Here is a 20,617-nt window from a genome sequence, read left to right on the forward strand (position 1 = left end):
TGCTACTTCCCAGGCCTTTCTGAACCGAATAGTTTCAACTCTTCCTTTTTTTCTTAGGGGCTGTTTTCCAACCTTTCAGAGCAAGTTCCCAGTTCACCTGACTGGAAAACAAACTTAGGATTCTCTGCATCTCCTTCGACTTCTAACGAGAGATGCGTGGTGATGCGGCATTTTGTTTCAGACTGGTTTCCCTCTGAAATCCTACCATCCCAGATCAAGTGCCACCTTCTCCCTGGTGCCTTCTCTCGCTTCCAGAGCCAAAAATAAAAAGAGGAATAAACCGTTCTTCCCTCATCCACCCAAGAAATGTCTCCTGAGCCCCCCCTGGGCTGGGCTCCGTGCATCTGCCTGAGCAGCCCCTGTGGGGAAGGTGTCACATCCCACACTGTGTGCCTTATGTCCTCCTCCTGGATAACTCTCCTGAGGCTAGAAATGGCTCCTTGCTCAGCCCTGAGCCCTCGGAGGCCCTGGAACACTGCCCTGCTTGCAGCGGCTCATGCTCAGAAACCACCAGCAAGGGGGGAGTTCTCCAGTGGTAACAACATTAGCCCCAGCTGCAAAGTAGCACGTGGTTGTTAACCCAAGAGGTCCCTGTGTGTTACGAGGCACTAAATTCCTGCAGTTCTCATTTTCCCAGGGCATAACACGCTTTCTGTCAAGACATCTTTGCATCACTCAGTCTTACTTGCACACCTGGCACACTCAGTTTTACGTGATGATGGGACATCCCCTACTTCATCCTTGCTGATGGACAGTTTCATCATTGCCCTAAAAAGTTTATCAAGAGCTGGGGAGATTCCTAGGGAACTGCCAAAGAGAAGCACAAAAAGACTTTAAGATGTCACCTCTGCCCCGCTCCAAGCGGTGCGACATGAACATGCGTACCTGTAACTCAGACAGTAGCTGAGGCTTACTCCAAGGCCACGGTGTAGGAGACGGAGGTGTGAGTGTGCGGATATGGACGCGTCCTAGGATGTAGATACACATGTGAATATGCACATGGGCGTACGTGTGCGTGTGCGTGTGACCTTCCTGCATAGCCAGAGGCACTGAGCACGAGCCAGGTGATCCTCTCCATTCAGTCTGCGACGGGCTCTGTCTTGCGGTGTGCTGTGCGTACGTGGTGTTTACTCACGACATGCTCCTTCCTGCCCTGCTCCCAGCCCACTCACTTTGATCTGCTTTGCTGGCATGCTTCTTCATGTGTCTGCCCCTACTCCCTGGGCTCCCTCGAGCACCGACTTTCCAGTTTGAATCGCCACACCCTTCAGCTGTCCATCCTCTTCCCGAGGACCCGAACAGGGTGCTGGTGCAGGATCGTCCCTGCGAGAATCTCCACCTCTCTCCCAGCTGTGGAACGATAGTCATGAAGCCTGCATTCTATTGATTTTTTTCCCCCCTAGCAATCACACTGGTCTTTGATCCTCATTTCTCACGGTTGTGTCACAAGGAACCATATCAAATGTTTATATCAAGAGGTATTTAGGTCCATTGTGTTTTCTTTAACCACTAAGCTTCTTATCCTGATGTGGGGAAGAAAAGTAAGTCAATTTGGCATAATTTGTTTCTGGCAAATCTACATTAACCTTTAAAAAATTTACTGCAGCCCTGGCCAGGTGGCTCAGTTGGTAGGAGCATTGTCCCCTACACCAAAAGGTTGTGGGTGCAATTCTTGGTCAGGGTACATCCCTAGGTTTCGGGTTTGATCCCTGGTTGGGGCATGTATGGGAGGCAACCAATCAATGTACCCTCCCACCCCGTTTCTCTCCCTCCCTCCCTTCCTCCTTACCTCTCTCTCTAAAATCAATAAAAACATATCCTCAGGTAAGGATTAAAAAAAGCAGTGCATTTCCTCAATGACTTTTACACAGCCTTGTGACACGCATTGTAGAGCACGCAGGGACTGTGTAAAACAAGTGTTCCTTCTCCAAATGACCAGGAACGCGCATGAGATGGGAGTCAGGGGACAGTTCTGGTCGTGGCTCGGCTCCTCAAGCTCTCTTTGGGCCACCTAACAACTCTGAGTTTCCCTTGTCTCATTTCTAAGTGGGGGCGGGGAGCTCGGCAGCTTCAGCACTCTCCATCCCGCCCGGGGGTCCCACCTAGGCAATAATGTCAGCCTTACTGATACTTCTGAATACTTTGCGTGACACCCAGCAGAGCCAGGCACTCATCCTCAGTCGGGCTGCAGTAGCCAATGACAGCGTGGGGTTGAATTATACCAACAGGTCAGACCCCCACTGCCCCTCCCTTTGTTCAGATCCCCACCCCTTCCCCATATCCCTCTGGTCTCCCTTCCTCCAGTGTTTTACACTCACTCCACTCTCCACCCTGCAGCCAGGACGATCCTTCTCAGATGCTTACCTGATCACCTCAGTTTTCTACTCAGGCCGTTTAAGCCATGCCCTGCTGCCTCCAGAATGAGGTACAAACTCCTCATCCTCCCGAGCTCCTCACACTCTGGCCCTGTCCCTCCTTGTTGAGGTCCTTGAGTCCCAGAATGTACCCAAGTGCTCTTTCATCCCTTCCCTCTGCCTGGCTGGTCCTAGGTGTCCTCCAGTTTGGAGGTCTCAGCTTGGACACCACCTGCACCAGGAAGCCTTCTCTAGTCCTTTCCCTAACACGCTAGGTGAGGTCTCTCTTCCATGCTTCAGCTCTCTGGCTTGTAAGGCCTTGTCTAATTGACTGTAGGAGACAGGCCCATAGCAACAGGGACCATATCTTATTCATCACTTACCTAGCATCTAGTTCAACACTTGGCACTTAGTATTTACTCAATAAATGTTTGTGCAATAAGTGTGAACCAGTTACCGTGGGATCACTGGAAACTTTGATTGGTTTTTATATCTGTCTTTGATTAATAATGAATGGGAAATTCTAACTATTTCATTCGTATATTAATTTGTTAAATCTTTTCAACAATGGTATCCATGGAGTGGGGCAGAATAAAAGAGGGATAAAAATATAGGGTGCTACTTCTAGAAAAATATTCCTGAAATCTATTTGTCATAACATTTTGGCTCAGGATCAGGAAAAAGACCTATAAACTAGAAGGGTACTATAAAGGAGAAGCTTTAGATTTACAAGTCATTGGAGACTAGACGGTTACTCACATTGGAGCCACCAATTTGCCTCTGGGTCTCCAGCTTCCTAGTAGCCAAAGCCAAAAGGGAAAACAATCCTTTGCATGACTGCCTCAGACTTGCTACAAAACCTCTTTGTTCCACAACCTTCAAGTCACCTCTCATGTAATTCTCAGAAGATTGCGCACCAAGGAGGGGCCACCCTATGAAAATGCCAGGCACCATTTGCCAAGGTCACTGCTCCCTGCTATAAGTAAATTTCATTCATCGTATCCAAAAAGCCTTTCCTGAGCCACCTGTCCTAGAAGGTGGGGGACACAAGGAACCATTTTCCCGAAACCTGAACGCATCCTTACAAAATCGGGGTGGGTCACAGCCATTTCACCCAGAAGTCATACAGCCAATTTAGTCACAAGTTAATGATTGCAAAATCACATAGAAAGTTAAGATGCGCTGAATGAGCCATTTTATTTAGTTACACTAGTTCTGAGTCAACCTTTATAGACAGAAGGATGTGGCAGCTAGTATTTTTTCCTTCCTGGTTGGCATAAATCTAATGCTTGTCTGGTAACTGAAACGCTTGCTCCTTAAAGGAACACTTCTATAAATTAAAAAATAGCACCTAAATTACTTAGTTTATAAATACTTGTAATACTGATCAAACACCATCAAAAAGTATATGTGAACTATGAAGTGACTGAAAATTGGAAAAAATTACAGTTCAAAATCTAATATTCCCCTTCATTCCTATATGCTATGTTGGACAGTATGCAAGCTAGACATTATCTTTACATTTTTTTGCCACCACTGTTTTCAATATTTAATTGTTGAAATTAATCATTTCAGCTCCTTTGTGTTCCTAGCATCTAACAGGGGCTCCTCAGTGAGTGTGAGACAACTACCGTATTTCCTGGCTTCTAGATACCACTGATATGTCCCAGTTCAGAGATGCTAAAGTGTAGAACATGTGTGTATCTGAGAATCAATGAAGTATGGTCTTCGTCCGCAGAAGGTGCCCTCTTTCTTGGCCACATGGCGTGGCCCCTGGAAGAGTCTGGCTGTGCTCCTGGGCTCCGCAGGGGTGCCTGTCTCCTTCACCCCCATGGCTGCCACTGCAGAGATGACAGTAACAGACCAAGAAAGAGGGTCCCTGTTCCCTCCGAGGAGACTGAAACAATTTCTGATCCAATCCTCTCCTCCTGGAAACCAGACTTTTGAGTACCTGTCTGCCTGGAGCTGTCTTCATACACCTGCTTTGGGTTCAGCCTCTTTACTTTACATCTTTCCTTTGAGCTGGTTTACCCCACTGACTCCTCTCTGCTGGGAAGTGCTGCCAGGGGCAGTACCTGGCCCCTGGAGAGCTGGTTCCTGCCCTCACCAGAATGCCTGGGGCTCCAGGCTAGCAGGAAGCAGAAAGGGCAAGTTTGAGCACAGCCAAAGGCCTGGCAGGGCTGGCTCCTCGCCTCCCAGCCAGCGCTCACCCTCAGCCTCAGGTAGGGGAGGGAGCCCGCACGGGACTGGGCTCATGTGGCTCAGAGCGCCAGGTTTCTTCCCCTCTAGGCCTCCACTCCTGAGCCCTAAGTCAAGGCTTGGCCCTGAGGCTCCGGTGTGAGTGGGGCCCAGCAGCCGCCGGCTGGGTGGGGAGGTGGGGGATTCAGCTTCCTCTCCCTGGCTTCAGCTGCATGGTGGAGGTGGCCAGGGCTAAGGAACCGGATATTTGGTCCGTCAAGGCCAGGAAAGCATCGGGGAGATTAGATCCGGCTTCACGCTGGTCGGAAGGACAAGGCTAGAAAGAACATCTAGCCTGTGATGCCCTTGTGAGGCTTAGAGCCCTTGTGTTTTCGTTCAATCCCTTTCTTTCTCACTAAGAAATGCCTTTGTTTGTTCAGACTGTCAATGGAGTACCCCCTGGCTGTTAAAAACTCAGGCAATTCAGAAGCATGGCAAAGCAGACCCTTTCTAACAGACTCACATCGACTTGGTACTGTAGAGTTGAAAGGCATTTCCCATACGTTAGCTGATAATTCTACCACAACTCTGTGAGGTGAAGGAGAGAAAATGATGGTTCGTTGTACTGACTGCTTACAACATGCCAGGCACTGTCAGCCTCTGTCCATACAAAGTAGGTCCTCGCTTAAAGTTCTCTGGCTGGTTTGGCTCAATGGTTGGAGAGTTGGGCTGCAGACCGAAGGGTTGTGTGTTCGATTCCCCCTCAGGGGCATGTAGCTGGGTAGCAGGTTCAATCCCCAGCCCGAGTCAGGGTTGTGTGGGATATGACCAATCGATGTGCCTCTCTCACATCCATGCTTCTCTCCCCTTCCCTCCCTTTCATTCTATCTAAAAATCAATGGAAAAATATATCCCTGGGTGAGGATTAACACAAGAAAAAAAAAAGTTCTCCATAGGTTCTATTACTTTCAGCAAAACAATGTATAATAAAATCAATTTTACCATAGGCTAATTGACATAAACAAGTTAAGTTTCTAAGGCATCTTATTCGATGTATATTGTATCTAATCCTGCTGCATTAGCTTTTTTATTTGTTGGTGTTGTTAATCCTCACCTGAGGATATTTTTCCATTGATTTTCATAGAGAGTGGAAGGGAGGGAAGGAGGGGGAGAGGATAGAGAGACACACACATCAATCGGCTGCCTCCCACACGGTGCCCACTGGGGCTGGGGATCGAACCTGCTACTCTTCAGTCCACAGGCTGATGCTCTAACCTCCAAGCCAAACTGGCCAGGGCCTGCTGTATTATCTTATTTAATCCTTGCCACAGCTCTACAAAGCAGTTGGTTCTCAAACTTGAGTAAGCATCAGAATCACCTGGTGTCCTTGTTAAAAGATTGCTGGGTTTGACTCCTGGTCAGGCACATACCTAGGTTACGAGTTCGAGTTCGATCTCTGGTTGGGGCACATACTGGAGGCAACTGATTAATGTTTCTCTTCTTCTCCTTTCCTCTCTCTCTAAAATCAATAAACATATCCTCGGGTGAGGATTTTTTTTAAAAAGATTGCTGGGCCCTGCCCCAGAGTTTTTGATTCCTAGGTAGATCTGGGATGGGCCGAGAATGTGTATTTCTAACAAAGTCACACATTGTGCTGTCACTGCTGCTGAAGAACAGAAGGTGAGGGTTTGGCTTTTTCCTCCCGGCCTCTTTCTGTGCGTTTCCTCTTCAATTCGTAGTGTTGGCGGGGCATCTGAGGCCCCAGGCGATGCTGATATTGCTGGTCTGGGGACCACACTTTGAGAACCACTGACGTAGGTGCTATTATTCCCAGGCTGTAGCTGAAAGTGACCCAGCAGATATTCCCAAGGAGGTCTGCCTGGTTTGGGGTTCTGTGCACTTACTTCTTCCTCCCGGTTTTCTGCCTCACCCTCACCCCGCCCTGGACACACACACACATGACACCACACCTGCCTTCAGAAGCTGATGCTAGCTTCCCTATCTATTTACCCAGCTGGCAAGGCGGCATCTGGGCAGCTCTAGGCCAAGATCCTCCAGAACACACAAACCTCAATGCTGCAACTCGGGAAAGATGAGAAATAATTACCGGGGGGATCAGACCCCATCTAATCAGACCCGGGACATCACAACTTCAATTAAAAGTAACTGGAACTATAGCTCAAAGTTAATAAAGGGTAGTTTGTTGGACTGCCAGCCTCAAGGGACAGCCTCAAGACAGGAGTAAAGGAGTTCCCGGTGTGAAAAACATTCTAGCCTTTTCTCTCTCTGTCTCCTAAGAGTGCCTTGTGCCTCTCCTCGTCCATCCTCGGGAGGATACTGGAGCGGGGGAGCAGCCACTGGGGGGTTTTAGTTGGCTAAACCTCTCTACCTTTGGGGAGAACAAGCACACCCCTGAATCTGATCAGCCTTTGAATGGCAAGTGCTCCCTGACTGCCGTTCTGAGTTCTCCCTTTAGCTCTACTTAGTCTGCTTTTCATACTGCATTTCAGTGGAAGGTCACATGGTGCCTTTATCACCACTAAAGAAAAGAAAGTAGCCCTGGCTCATTTGGCTCAGCGGTTAGATGGTCGGCACTTGGACCGAAAGGACATGGGTTCCATTCCCTGTCAAGGGCACGTACCTGAGTTGCAGGTTCAATCCCCGGCCCCGGTCAGGGTCATGTGGGAGGCAGCCAATCGCTATGTCTCACATCGATGTTTCTCTCCCTCTCCCTCTTTTCCATTCTATCTGAAAATCAATGGAAAAAATATCCTCAGGTGAGGACTAACAGAAAGAAAGAAAAGAAAAATAAAGAGGTTCTCCTCCTAGCCTCCTTCCATGTCCTCCGTGTCTGGTTCTGAGTTTGGGAAGAGCTTGGAAGGATGTCCCAAGTCCCAGAGAAAGGTCATTTATAGCAATTTCATATTCCAGCAGAGTCAGGACCGAAGGTGAGTGGAGGCGGAAGGCGGGAGCCCGGAGGACCAGTGTTTGCCCCGTGGAGGATCCCTTCCTCGTTCCCAGAGGCAGTTCTTGGCGATGGAGAAGCTACAGTCTGGGAAAGAGAAGAGCGGCATGAGGAATGCTGTGGCATTCCTGGGTCACACGGCGTCCTGCCAGAGCTGAGGGCTGCCCAGCACTGCGGAGACGGGCAGGAGGGCCGGTGCGTGGCTATAGCCTGCTGCCTGGCACCCCCTGGCCAAGCCACCATCGCGTCACCCGGAGTTCCCGGCAGCAGGAGGGGCTGGTCTGGTGGCTGCCTCATGGGCCCTGACGCCCTGACGAGGGGAGAGGTGGGACTCTCACCCTCCAGGAGGCAGGCTTGGCTTCCATGCTCCCTTTTCAGCCCTTCTCCTTTGAAAATGTAAGGGTCTTGCTTCTCTAAACTCTCTAGCAAACAGTGGTATTTGCTGATTTCTGAACTAGCTCATATCCAAAGAGCACCAAAGCCGTGTCTGGTTATCCTCAGGACGGAGCGTGTCCATTCTCTGCTCACATGGCGAGTTCTTGGGCTCTTAGTTTTGGTTACTCTGTTGTTTTGAACACACTGAGGAATTTTTTGGTTTTTCCTGGGGGAGGGCTAAAAAAACTATCAGGGTGAGGATGACTCTCCCAGTCAGCTAGAATTTTTAACTCTTTTATTGACTGTAATATACATACAGAAAAGTGCCTGTATCATAACTGAACAACATGGCGAATTTTCACAAACTGAACATGATCAGCACCTCCTCTCACGCCTCCTGCCTCCTGCTGGTTACTTCCAGACCCTGAGGGCACCGCTCTCCTGACTTCTAACAACACAGACTCGCTTCAGCCAGCTGGAGTTTATCCTCAGCTCACATGACAACCCGACCTGGAGCCGCCCTCCCCTTCAGAGTTGGTGAAGCTGCCAGGGCTCCGCAGGATTGACATGGGACTGACTTCCAGTGGGGAGGGCCCACTCAGCAATTCTAGACCCAGCATGTACCCAGCCGCTGCTCCACCACCAGGAGTGCACAGGGGACGGCCGGCCCCATCCTGGCCGGCAGATGGTCCTCCTGCCTCCAGGGAGGGCGTCTGAGAGGTCAGCCTGGTGACTCGATGTGGACAGGGATGGAGGTAGAGTTCTTTCAGTGCATTTCTAGAAGTCCTGCCACGTGTTCCAGGCAGTGGGAGGTCCCTGGATCAGGATGACTCAGCAGCATCTACGCGCAAAGTAGCTGAGGTCTGCGCCCGGGAAAGCCACGTGGCGCTCGGTTGGACTTGCCCCATTCAGTGCAGCCCCTGCTGCTTGGAAACAGCCTTTCCCAGCACCCATGCCAGGCCCTCTGTTAGCTGTGCAGCTCAGCCCAGGTGCCAGCTGCCAGCCGGCCTCCTCAGTTGTCCCCCATCCGTCGTCTTCACTGACTCCACGGAGGGCTAACTCCGTATCATATGTGTTCATTTCACTAATGGAAAGCCAAATTTGCCTTTCTAGTCAACTTCCCCCACCCATGCACAGCATGCATCATTAGACTGCCCTCTGCTTCCTCAGCAAATCGCTGCTCTAGTCGTGCAGGACAGAGGGACAGAGGGCTGGCCGGAGCTAGCGGTCAGGGAGAAATGCTTCTGAACTAATCAATGTGGCTGGACAGAGAAGCCTCCTTCAGGGAACACTATTCATGACTGAGGGCAGCAAGATTTCCTCCCACATCTTCCTGACTCTGCTCTCTGGAACTATCTCACTCGGCCCTGGGGCTCACACAGAGGCAGGGAGCCCGGCGAGATTCGAGTTGTGTTTCCACTGTACCTGGGAGGCCAGTAGAAGTGGGGCAAGGTGCCGTTGACTCAGGCTGGAAAGGTCTTGGGGACCCTCTGGCCAGTGGTTCTCTGACACAGCGTGTGTAAGAGTCACTTGGGAAGTGCATGAAACAGACACGGTTTTCAGGCCCCCGCCTTCCCCAGGTCCAGCTAAGCCCCTGAAAGCTGCATACTGAGAAAGCATTCCAGGTGGTGGATGTAGGTGGCCCCAAGCCACAGTTGGAGGGACAGTGATCTAGACAACACCTTCCCCAGGTTACCGACAGGGAGAAAGCGAGACCCAGAGGGCTCGAAGGGCTCCCTAAGACCACGTGGAATAAGGCCCAGGACCCGGGTCCCGCCTTCTCTGGGTGCAGAGCTGCTCCTGTCATCTCCCACCCACTGCGCCTGCCCCCCGGAGCCTGAGGCCCTGGGCCCTGCCGGTCTCCTCTCCCTCTGTGTCTCCTCTTGCCCTGCTCCTCCTTCCCTCTTACCACCATCACCATGAACTGGATGTTGAGACACAGAATGAGCTTTCTTCTGTAAAGGCCAAGCACCTGCTCATCCGTCCCTCTCGCCCCCCACCACCATGTTGCTCTCCCTAAAACACAGATACCTCCCTGCCCTGCCCCTCCACCTGGGAGACAAAGTGGGAAGGGCCTGGCCTGCCCTCTGTGCCTCCCCTGTTTGACCCAACCTCTCTTTTTGACCTCAGAGTCCATCACTCCCCTGTGACTCCTTCTCTACATGATTTCCCTCAAATACCACCTTGTTCTTTCTTGCCCCGCTCACGTGATGCCATCATCATCTTGGTCAACAACACGTCTTCCCTGTCACACTGAATCCTCCCATCCTCCAAGGTCCAGGTGAAAGCCCTCCTCCCCCAGGAAGCCTTCCTTGACCATGCAACCCTAGCATTCTGACACTTCTCTGAACCATCAGAGCACTGAGCCATTTATTATGTTATTATTACCTATTATCTTCTGCTTTGAATTGTGAGCCTTAAGTAATTCCCAGCTACACCCCACAGCCTACCCTCCCAATTACCCATCCACTTAGCAACGGTGCTTTGCACATAATACATACAGTAAGGGATGTTAGTAATGATGGAGCCATATCATGCTACAGCCAAGGAGACCTTGTAGGTGGATGATTGATTGATTGATTGATTGATTGATTAGTTTGATGACTTTTCTATGCCTCCTGGGCTAACAAATATCCAAAGACTAACTTTGGCAAATCTAAGCCAGGTCTGTCTCTGGATTCCGCTCCCACGGTAGTAATCACGGTGCTTGTCACCACCCCTGTGCCAATGCGGCCAGTTCCAGCCTCCCGCTCACGGGAACAAGCTATCCTGAAAGTCCCTGTGACTCTGTCCTTAACGGGACATCACAGTAGTCCCCCCTTATCCAAGGGGGATACATCCCAAGACCCCCAGAAGATGCCAGAAACTATACATAGTACTGAACCCTATATACTTTTTCACCCCTATACATACATACACACCTATGATAAAGTTGAATGTATAAGTTAGGCACAGTAAGAGATTAACAACAAGAATAATAAACTAGCACAATTACAGTATGTTATATTAGAAGGTATGTGCCTGTGGGCTCCCTGCCCCCCGTAATCAAGACAGCCTCTAAGTGGCCACCAGGCGGGGAGCCTGAGCAGGGCAAGAGGGACGATTCACGCCCTGGGCGGGACGGGGTAGGATGGCACGCGAGTTCATCGCTCCACTCAGAATGGCACGCGATTTAAAACTGATGAATTGTTTATTTCTGGAATTTTCCGTTTAATATTTTCAGACCATGGTTAACCTTGGTAACTGACACCACAGAACATGAAACTGCAGATAAGGGGGACTGTTAACATTCCTCATTCCTGCGCTTGCCAGCGGACCCAGGTGCTTGGCCTCCCATTCCCACTCCAGCGGATGACCAAGCTTCCAATTCACTGCCACAGACCAGCTACAGGCCGGCCAGAGTGGCCAGTGTCGTTCTTGACCCAACCCCACAGAAACTTGTTGCACAGTGGATGTCCCTCTCTCCCGATTGAAGACAAGCATCCCTCTTTCACAAAGGACTGATCATCTCTGCTTTGTCTAGTGCTTGTTCACAAGCAGGGCAAGAAGAAGTTAATTCTAGGCATACTGACAGCTTAAGTCCTGGGACCTGAGCCAAACTCTCAGAAAGGAGCCCTTTACCCTTATTGTAGAATAAATGTCCTGTGAAAGAGAAAGGCTCGCTCTTGCCCGGGCCCTTGCATTGGGGCATCTCCACCTGGGAGGTTCGGTAGGAATCCTTGTAGGAATCTGGAAGCCTTAACACTGACTCAAAGTTCAAGTGCACAGAGCAGGCTCACCTGCTTGGAGAAAGGGCAGCGGTCAACCTGTGTGGGGCGATTCCTTAGAGGCCTTTGTGCCTTTTTAATATCAAAACTGCTCTCCTCGACCTTCAGAGAGAATCTCCAGAGATCTCGATATTTCTGGCTTTCTCATTAAACACGGCCATCTCAAAAAAATAACATAAGATCTCTACTTACCAGAATAGGTCCAGTTGAATCCTGCAAAGAACAAAACAAAACAAGTAAGTACAACAGAGCTTGAATAATAGCAAAACACCGATGTCACTTTGAAACGGGTGAGACTGAAAAGGAGGTGGACGCCCAGAACTTAAAACTGTTCCAGGGTCTGTCAGAACAACTGCTTCTCAGGGTGGCAGGAGGGCACAAGGGGGCACAGGCGGAGAGCTCGGCAGGGTTCCTGGGTCAAAGAGAAGCCTCCCCAGACATTTTATTTTTATTTTATTTTTTAATCCCCACCCGAGGACATTTTTTGATATTTTGTTCAGATAGAGTGGGAGGGAGAGCGAGAAAGAGAGAAACATCAACGTGAAAGGGACACATCAACTGGCTGCCACCCACACGACCCAACCAGAGCCAGGGACAAACTGCAACCAAGGTATGTGCCCTTAGCAGGAACTGAACCCAGGTCTCTCCAGACCGCAGGCCAACGCTCTAACCGCTGAGCCAAACCAGCCAGGGCTCCCCAGACATTTTAGAGAAGCCACATTTTATTAGCTGAATGAGTAATAAACTCACAGGGCTCAAAACCCAAAAGCTGCCCGGATCTCCCTGCCGGCTGCACACGCTTTTGCAAGCTGGAAACTGTTTGCATCTTGCTTTTCCCCACTGAGCAACATATCCTGGAGAGCAGTTCACATCAGTACATCAAGAACAGACGCTCATCTCAAAAGGCAAGTTTTTCTTTAGGGAAGCTGCAACCCTCATCCAGGTTAGAATTCCAGGGGTGGGAGAAACGCGTAGGAAAAGTTTCTGCCAGGACTATAATGAAAGTCACCCACCACTTCCCACTCCACACCCTGAGGAGTCCTTCATCCTACGTCAAAACATGTCTTTTCAGGAGTTGTGGCGGAGCTGTGTTCTCATTACCCTGCCTGACGCCTTCCTCTCCACCTCCAGAAGGGAACTGAGACCCTGAACTAAGACTCGGGGTGTCTCTGGGACACATCACAATGAGGGGACTGTTGAGCTCCTAAGTCCCTCTCTCTGAGCTTCTCCCAGTGTCCCCGGGTTCTTGGCCCACAGGGGACGGCAGGAGGAGGAAGGCTCTCAGATCCCCCTTCTCTTGGGAACTGATTTGTGCAAAACTTAACTGGTCACTTATCACAACCAGGCATCTCCCATTCAAGCCAATGGTGCTTTGAAAAGCTAAAGCAGGACTTTGCTTTTTTTTTTTAAATTTTATCTTTACCCGAGGACATTTTTTTGATATTTCAGATAGAGTGGGAGGGAGAGAGAGAGAGAGAAACATCGACGTGAAAGGGACACATTGAGTGGTTGCCACCTGCACGATCCAACCGGGGCCGGGGACAAACTGCAACCGAGGTACGTGCCCTTAGTGGGAACCGAACCCGGGTCTCTCTGGACCACAGGCCAACGCTCTAACTGCTGAGCCAAACCAGCCAGGGCAACTTTTTTTTTTTTTAAAGCTGGTTTAATCTCATATTTTGTTTTGTTCTGTTTCATTTCTTTGCTTCAGTGCTTTTGGTTATTTAATCCTCAATATTAATTGGTAATTTTATCAAAACACACTGTATGTGGTTTAAAGGGTCAGGTGGGCCCTGGCTGGTTTGGCTCAGCGGTTAGAGCATCAGCCTGTGGACCAGAGAGTCCTGGGTTTGGTTCCCGCTAAGTTCCCACTAAGGGCATGTACCTTGCTTGCAATTTGTCCCCAGCCCTGGATGGGGTCATGTGGGTGGCAACCAGTCGATGTGTCTCTCTCACATCAATGTTTCTCTCTCTCTCTCTTCCTCCCTCTCTCCCTCCCACTCTATCTGAAGATAAATGCAAACATGTCCTCAGGTGAGGATAAAAAACAAAAACAAAAAAAAAGTTCCCCTTACACCCCTAGTTATTTTCCTGCTCCCTAGGGTACCCACTTTGAATACTCTTTCATTCTTTTGGTATTATCTCCACATCTCAATAAAACACATCCTTATACTGCTCTTTCATGATTTGTTTAGGTTTAAGGTATTTACTGACATCCCACCTCTAAGTTCCCAGAAAATTAAAAAATCTCTGCATCTCCTTCTCAGTCTTTGAAGTGCAGGGGAGTCCTGACCGCTCTAAGTATCTGATGTATACTATGGACATTTTCCTCTTAAAAATGCCCGAAAGCTTAGACACACAAAAGTTCATGTACAATTCATTTCAGGAGGTCCACAGAACCCCTGAAATCTGCTATGGACCCCACAGGAGTTAACAGTCCCGAGATTAACCTCCCCTGAATTAGTACTTGGATGAAGATGTTAAGAATCACGGGTGAACCAGACATGCATGTGACCCCCAAGCTTACACTAGCCCCTCCACGGAGACAAGAGTGAAAAGGGACCAAGAAAGCATTGCCTTAGAACTAAGCTCCAGAAGACACCAAACCTCTTCCCTGAGCATCTTCCTTCAGCGTTTTGTTTGGGGGGCTCACTATTAAAATACAATCGTGGATTTCACTCAGAGAAGCCAGACGATTTCCACTTAGCCAGAAGAGCCCCCGGGGGCCTGGGATGTCAAGTTGGACAAGTGACAGGAGTTCGTCCTCACGGCTCCCCTGGAGAGACACGGCGGCACTGTGCTCCTGGAGGCCACCAGAAAAACAGCTGCTGTCTCTGAGCAGCCCTGCTTTGGCCAGGAGTTTTAGTTGCACTTTTCCCCAAATCAAACCACACCCTCGATGTCCTGCATCTTCTGTTCTGCACCCCAAAGTTTGCTAAGCTGAGGTTTCTCCTACTATAGTAGCATTCATCAGCATCATACTCTGGGAAGGTGAGGGACCAAAGCTGTGGAGTGGACATCTAGGGCTGCAGGGCCTGATGGTGACACGGGACCAGAGACTCATTCTTGAAAAGCAGCAACATCCAGAGCAACTTTCCCCACCCTCCTCTCTCTGAGCAGCCTCGCTGGTCCTCAAGACGTGGTGTTGTGGGTATAAATGGCAATGTCTGGAGGCGCTCAGGAGCAGGAGGCTGGGGAAAAGAAGCACCATAAAATGAAAGGGAGGTGATCTAAGTCAGGGAGGTCATTCGTGAAGGTCAAGCCCCAGCCTGGTTCATTTCAGCTCAAAGTGACCTCAGGCAGGCTTTACAAAGGCCATGTGTGTCTGTTCGCTTTACTTGGAAATGGCACTTCCTGATTCCCCACCTTTAGCTTTAGGGGCAGGACTAAATTGACCCGGCAGGACCAAGACCAGGGCTGCTGCAAACACACCTTGGTGGCTTCCTGAGCGAATAGGCCCTTCTGGGAGGGGAACTGTTTCCTTCCCATGAGGGTCAGAGATTTGGGAGGCCCCCGGGGGATACCTGTAGGCACCTGCATGTCCAGTGTATAGGCAGGGAGAATGCCCTGGGTGCTCACTGAGGAAGTGATATTTACAAAGATCCAGGTTGGGAGTTCAGGGCTTTGCCTGCGTCCTGCCCTGGGTGCTAGAACCTTCCCTGAGTTCTTGAGACTGCCCAGCTCTCCACACCAGGTTCAGACCAAGCAGTATCTGCAGAATTCATTGAAGTGTTTCCCCACAGCAAATAAGAACTCCGAGGTTTTCTCAGGAAGACACCTGACTTCACCTTATTTTGCTCCCTCCCTCCTCCCCTCGCTCCTGACTCCAGACAGTTTTCTTCACACACACACCAGTGCCAACTGCTAGACATTTAAATGCTCCAGGCAGGGGGCAGACCACATTTTGACCCCATTACCCAGCTTAACCCCCCTACAGCCCTAACTTTGGGTTAATACTTATATTCTACACCTCAGTGGTTTTTGCTTTGACTTTGTCAGCAAGGCAGTTAGAAAGCCAAGAATCTCATGAGAAATACCAAAATAAAAGCTGTGTTCTTAAAATCTAGGGATAGGCAGGCAGGCTTCTCAGTGTGGGGTGAAAGTGGAATTTTTACTGCAAGCTCCCCCCCACCCCCAACTTGGAGAATGGGGCGGGGAGATGGGGCAGAGGAGAGAAAGGGAGGGCGGAAGAAGGACAGGAGGGCAGGGGAGGAGGGAGAGGGAGTCAGGCAGAGAAAGAACAAGATGGGAGGAGGAGCTGCCCCCAGAGTGAGGGGAGGAACAGGCTTTCAGGAAGGAGAGCCAATGAATGGCTCTCTCTTGTCTTAGAACAGCTTGGAACTAAAAGGGAGACGTCTAGTGAAACTTCAGGTCTCAGTGCAGCTTTCTCTAGAGGGGAATACATTTCAACGTTTGCAGTTTTAAAAATTAATTTATACTTTTACTTAACTCCTTTCTCCAACCTACCTTCTACTTCTCCCTGAGGGAGACAATATCAAGAATATCATGCCAGTCAGTAGACTGGAATTGAATTCAGAGTAATGGCAAGGCTGCTGCAGCCCAGCTCCCCACTTTCCCCTGACCTGCCCCACGGGTATAATGACCCCCCAGAAAAAATGGGGCTCCAGGTTTCAGGCTGCTGAACGGGACCAATTTCCCACCACCGCTGCCTAGCCAGGGAGTATAGATTTTCAGTCATTATGATCACTTTGGGTCCTTCTATAAATATTTCAACCTAACCTGGGTCCAGGAATTATAGAACCCACAAATGTCTTCAGGCAAACTGTCAAGGGCAGGAGCACCATCAGTTTCCACAAAAGCCACCGTTTACTCTCTGAACAGCATCGCCCAGCTGTTGGAGAGGCAGGCAAAAGCTTGACATCCTCCTCTTGTTACAAAGGACCGAGTAATCTGACCTTGGCTCCTCACCACAGTTCACTGCACAGACCTGAGCCTACAGTCAGGTCCACCCGCCACCTTCTGCCACCTCACTCCACACCCTCAGCCTCCAGCCCTTTGGGGTTAAGGGCCCTAATTACACTCAGAAATAAGGTGTGTATGCTCATCTGAGTGCCTGCACACAAGCATGCACACACACACCATACACACATCACACATACGCCACATACACACATCACACACACCACACACACACTCTTAAGACAGTAGAGCACTTCTAGAGAAAAACAATGATTAAGAATGGGATGCATCATCCCTTTGACTTGCAGGTAAAACATAATAGTCTAGAGTCTCTCCAAAGTAAAGCACCCACCGCAGGTCAGGGGGTTCTGCACCGGAGTGACCGAACCCTTCCTGGCAGTGACACTGCTCAGGGTGCCACAATCGCCCTACTATCCGCACGTGAATTGGAGCACAACATTTTAAATGCTGGTCCCCCCTCCCCTGTGAGCAAATTCCCAAGCAACCCCTTCAGAGCTGCAGGTGCCCAGAGAACACACAAACGTATTTTAACACGGAGACAATTCGTTTTCCCCAACCACAGCAGGTAGTGCATTACAAAGAAAAAGGGAGCATCTCATCTAAAAATGTGCAATTTGATACTGTGCGTGTCCTTGCAACCCCTTCCCGCCCCCAAATCATTTTACTTTATCATTAAAGTGCCCCGCAGGAAATCCTTCCGTCCAGGTGTGGCTGAGCACTCCAGGACTGTTAGGAAAGAGGCAGCAACTTTACCGTTGAGTGGGGCTGGGCTGGAAGGCTGTTCCTTTAAGATCAGGAGCAGGAGGACGGCCCCTGCATGCAGGCTGCGGTGGGGCATCTTCGGGGGCTCCTGCGGGGCAGGCGCAGACTGCCCCGGGCTCTGGCTCCTTCTCGGTCTGGTCACCGAGCTGGGGCTGGCGGGCGTGCACAGGGACCGCTGCACCGGGGACCACGTGCAGACAGCGCAGGCGCAGGCACGGTGGCCAGCGCTTGTTCTTTGCGCTCCTGGCTCCAGGCGGGTTGCTTTTATGGAGCAATTGAGCTCCATGATGTCATCGTGCGGAGGGGAAGGGCGCCCTGCCTACAGGAGGTCTGGCGCCCCAGTTCCCAGGTGAGCTGTCAGCACTGACTTCAGCCACACTCTGTAGAGCAGTGGCCCGGACGCTTCTCCTGAATGCGGCTCACCTGAGACCCCGGTTTCCTTAGGAGCAGTGGGTGGGCATGGGTGAGATCAGCCCCCTGGAAGAGTGTGGCTAGGGACTCACTCCAGCGGCCTTGGCCTCTCACTTAATTAGAAAGAAGCCCCTTGAGTACCATGTGAACAGGATCCTCCTTCAGGGCCCCAGTGGTGTGCCTGCCTGGACCGAGCGCACGTTAGGGACTAGAGGAGACAGCAGAGGGGCTGCATTCCAATGCAGAATTTCTGTGGATTTAGTGCGTCCTGATATGGTCACATTTAGATGCAAAGAAATTAATTAAGACTCAGTAAATAGCACAGTGGGGTACAAGTGAACTGCTGTACTAAGCAATTAGACTTTCCATTAGTATCAGGTAAGTAAAGTTTGTGGTGGTTCATAATATCCATTCGTTCTCTAGGAAGTGGGGGCAGGTCCCCTCTCTGGGTAGCAGTGAAAGAAAGAGATTAACATCATTTATTGAGCACCTAGTATGTGTCAAGCACAGTACTAGGTGTAAGTCAGTGTCTGAGTTCTGTTTCCATTGCATATAATCATCACCTGTTGCTAATTTCTACTCACTGTTCTCACATATCTGTATTCATTTAAATGTGTATGCTTACATCTGGTCATATACATGAGGTTCTGTTCCTCTTTGAATGTAGTCCATGTTCAGTTGTTAAGTCAAAGGTCTAATTAACCTCTGCGCCCAATATTCCCCAAATCTTCCTGCTGTGCTTACTGTGACTTGCCGTTCTCACTGCCCTGGTCATTATTGTTTTGGTTGCCTTGGGCCCTCCACGTGTCTCTGCACTGCTGCTGGTGCAGGCTCGGTTTCCTGCCCGCTCTGTGACCAAGCCCGTGTTCTTGGCTCCCTGCTGCCTCCAGACATTGTTCGGGCCATATGGCCTGCTGAACCGTGCCCGCCCTGAGCTCTGGTACGAGACCTTTGGTTTTGTGACCTGGTCCAACTTGCCCTCTTCTCTTGGCCACAGTGGCCTGACCAGCCCTTCCCCCTCTCTGGTCTGTGCTGACCCTCAGCCTAAGTGGACTCCGGCTGGCCTCGGTGACCAGTGAAGCTTCTTGTCTGTGGTAGTTTTGGAGGGATAGAGAAAATTCTCTGCCGAGGGCCACCAGAAAGCACATGCCGCCCACATCAAGGGGTGCGTTTGTTCTGTCCCTGTCAGTTCAGCAATTGTTTGGGTTAATAAAGGGCTTTAAAGTCTTGTTAAGGAAGTGATTCCAAAGACAATCTTGTTACAAGCACTTCCAGACCACAGCAGGCTTAGGATGACCTTTTTTGCCTATAACTCCTGATAAAGAGCCTTGAGTGAGCTCCTGAGTGGTGAATGAGCATTTCGCTTGTGGTTCTTAAAACATTTGTGTCTCTGATCTGTCATCAAGGGCTTTAGAAGATGAATGAACTAGAGGAACACAGGAGACTAGGAGGAGCCACTGCAGTTGAGAGATGCACATGCTGAACCCATGGAGGTGAAATCACTTGCCCCACATCTCAAGATTAGTTCAAGGTAAACCAGGCCTTGCACATGCAGTTTGTTACTCCCACTCCAGATGTGTTTCCATTATGTCTGCCTAAACATTAAGTTCAATTTCTCCTTGAGCATGCACCTCTAAGTGTTCTCCAGGGATCTCCAGAGGTGGAAAGGTTTTTAAAAAGTAGACTGGCTGGCCCTGGCCAGTTTGGCTCAGCAGTTAGAGCGTTGGCCTGCGGTCCAGAGAGACCCGGGTTCGGTTCCCGTAAGGGCATGTACCTCGGTTGCAGTTTGTCCCCAGCCCTGGCTGGTCGTGCGAGTGGCAGCCACTTGATATGTCCCTTTCATGTCGATGTTTCTCTCTCTCTCTGTCTCTGTCTCTGTCTCTCTCTCCCGCTCTCTCCCTCCCACTCTATCTGAACAAAAAATGGATAAATGTCCTCGGGTGAGGATAAAAAAAAAAAAAAAAGTGAACTGGCTGGCCAATTTTTCTCAGAGGTTAGAGCATCAACCCGTGAACTAATGAGTCGCGGGTCCGATTTTTGTCAAGGGCACGTACCTCGGTTGTGGTTAGTCCCTGGCCCTGGTTGGGTCATGCAGGAGGCAACCAGTCGATGAGGCTCATCACGTCAATGTTTCTCTCTGTCTCTCTCTCTTCCTCCCACTCTATCTGATAATAAGTGGAAAAATATCCTTGGATGAGGATAAAAAAAAAAAGTAAAAAGTGTGCTGGGCCCTGGCTGGTTTGGCTTAGCAGTTAGAAAATCCTCCCATGGACCAAACAGTCTCAGGTTCGATTCCTGGTCAAGGGCATGTACCTCAGTTGCAGGTTCAATCTCCAGCCCTGGGTGGGGTTGGGTGGGAGCCAACCAATCGATGTGTTTCTGTCACATCAATGTTTCTCTCTCTCTCTTTCCCCTCCCTTTCTTCCTCCCTCCCTCCTTCCTACTCTATCTGAAAATCAGTGGAAAAATATCCTCAGGTAAGGATTTAAAAACATTTTTTAAAATAAATAAATAAAATAAAAATCAATGGAAAAATATCCTCAGGTGAGGATTAAATAAATAAATAAATAAATAAATAAATAAATAAATAAAGTGGGCTAGATTTAATGGAACAGTAAGGCAAAATTGTGAACTGGGTTTGATAGAAAGAAAGGAGAGTGATGAGCTGTTTCCTGCATGTCTAGACTAGAGACCTGGTTAATGAGGAAGAATGGGTAGCAATTAAAAGAGAATTCGGACTATAAACTGAGACCCATTGCCCTAGTGCTTTGGATGATGTTGTTGTTGTTGTTGTTAATCCTCACCGGGGATAATTTTCCATTTATTTTTAGATAGAGTGGAAGGGAGGGAGGAAGAGAGAGAGA

The 20,617-nt window shown here is 49.7% G+C and overlaps 1 protein-coding gene across 2 annotated transcripts in view; it reads right to left on the reverse strand.

Moving 5' to 3' along the window:
- The window catches only part of CA12 (carbonic anhydrase 12), a 55,404-nt gene extending 37,857 nt beyond the window's left edge, over positions 1–17,547 (reverse strand). For both annotated transcript variants that reach the window (XM_036260801.1, XM_036260791.1), the window contains exons 1-2: positions 17,334–17,547; positions 11,832–11,852 (exon numbers count right to left, since the gene is read on the reverse strand). In XM_036260801.1, the coding sequence (XP_036116694.1) occupies positions 11,832–11,852; positions 17,334–17,418 (106 nt within the window). In that variant the 5' untranslated portion in view covers positions 17,419–17,547. The remainder of the gene's footprint in view (positions 1–11,831; positions 11,853–17,333) is intronic.
- Between the last annotated feature and the right edge of the window lie 3,070 nt (positions 17,548–20,617).

Source organism: Molossus molossus, unplaced genomic scaffold (genome assembly GCF_014108415.1).
Source record: "Molossus molossus isolate mMolMol1 unplaced genomic scaffold, mMolMol1.p scaffold_m16_p_1, whole genome shotgun sequence".
NCBI classification, from domain to species: domain Eukaryota; kingdom Metazoa; phylum Chordata; class Mammalia; order Chiroptera; family Molossidae; genus Molossus; species Molossus molossus.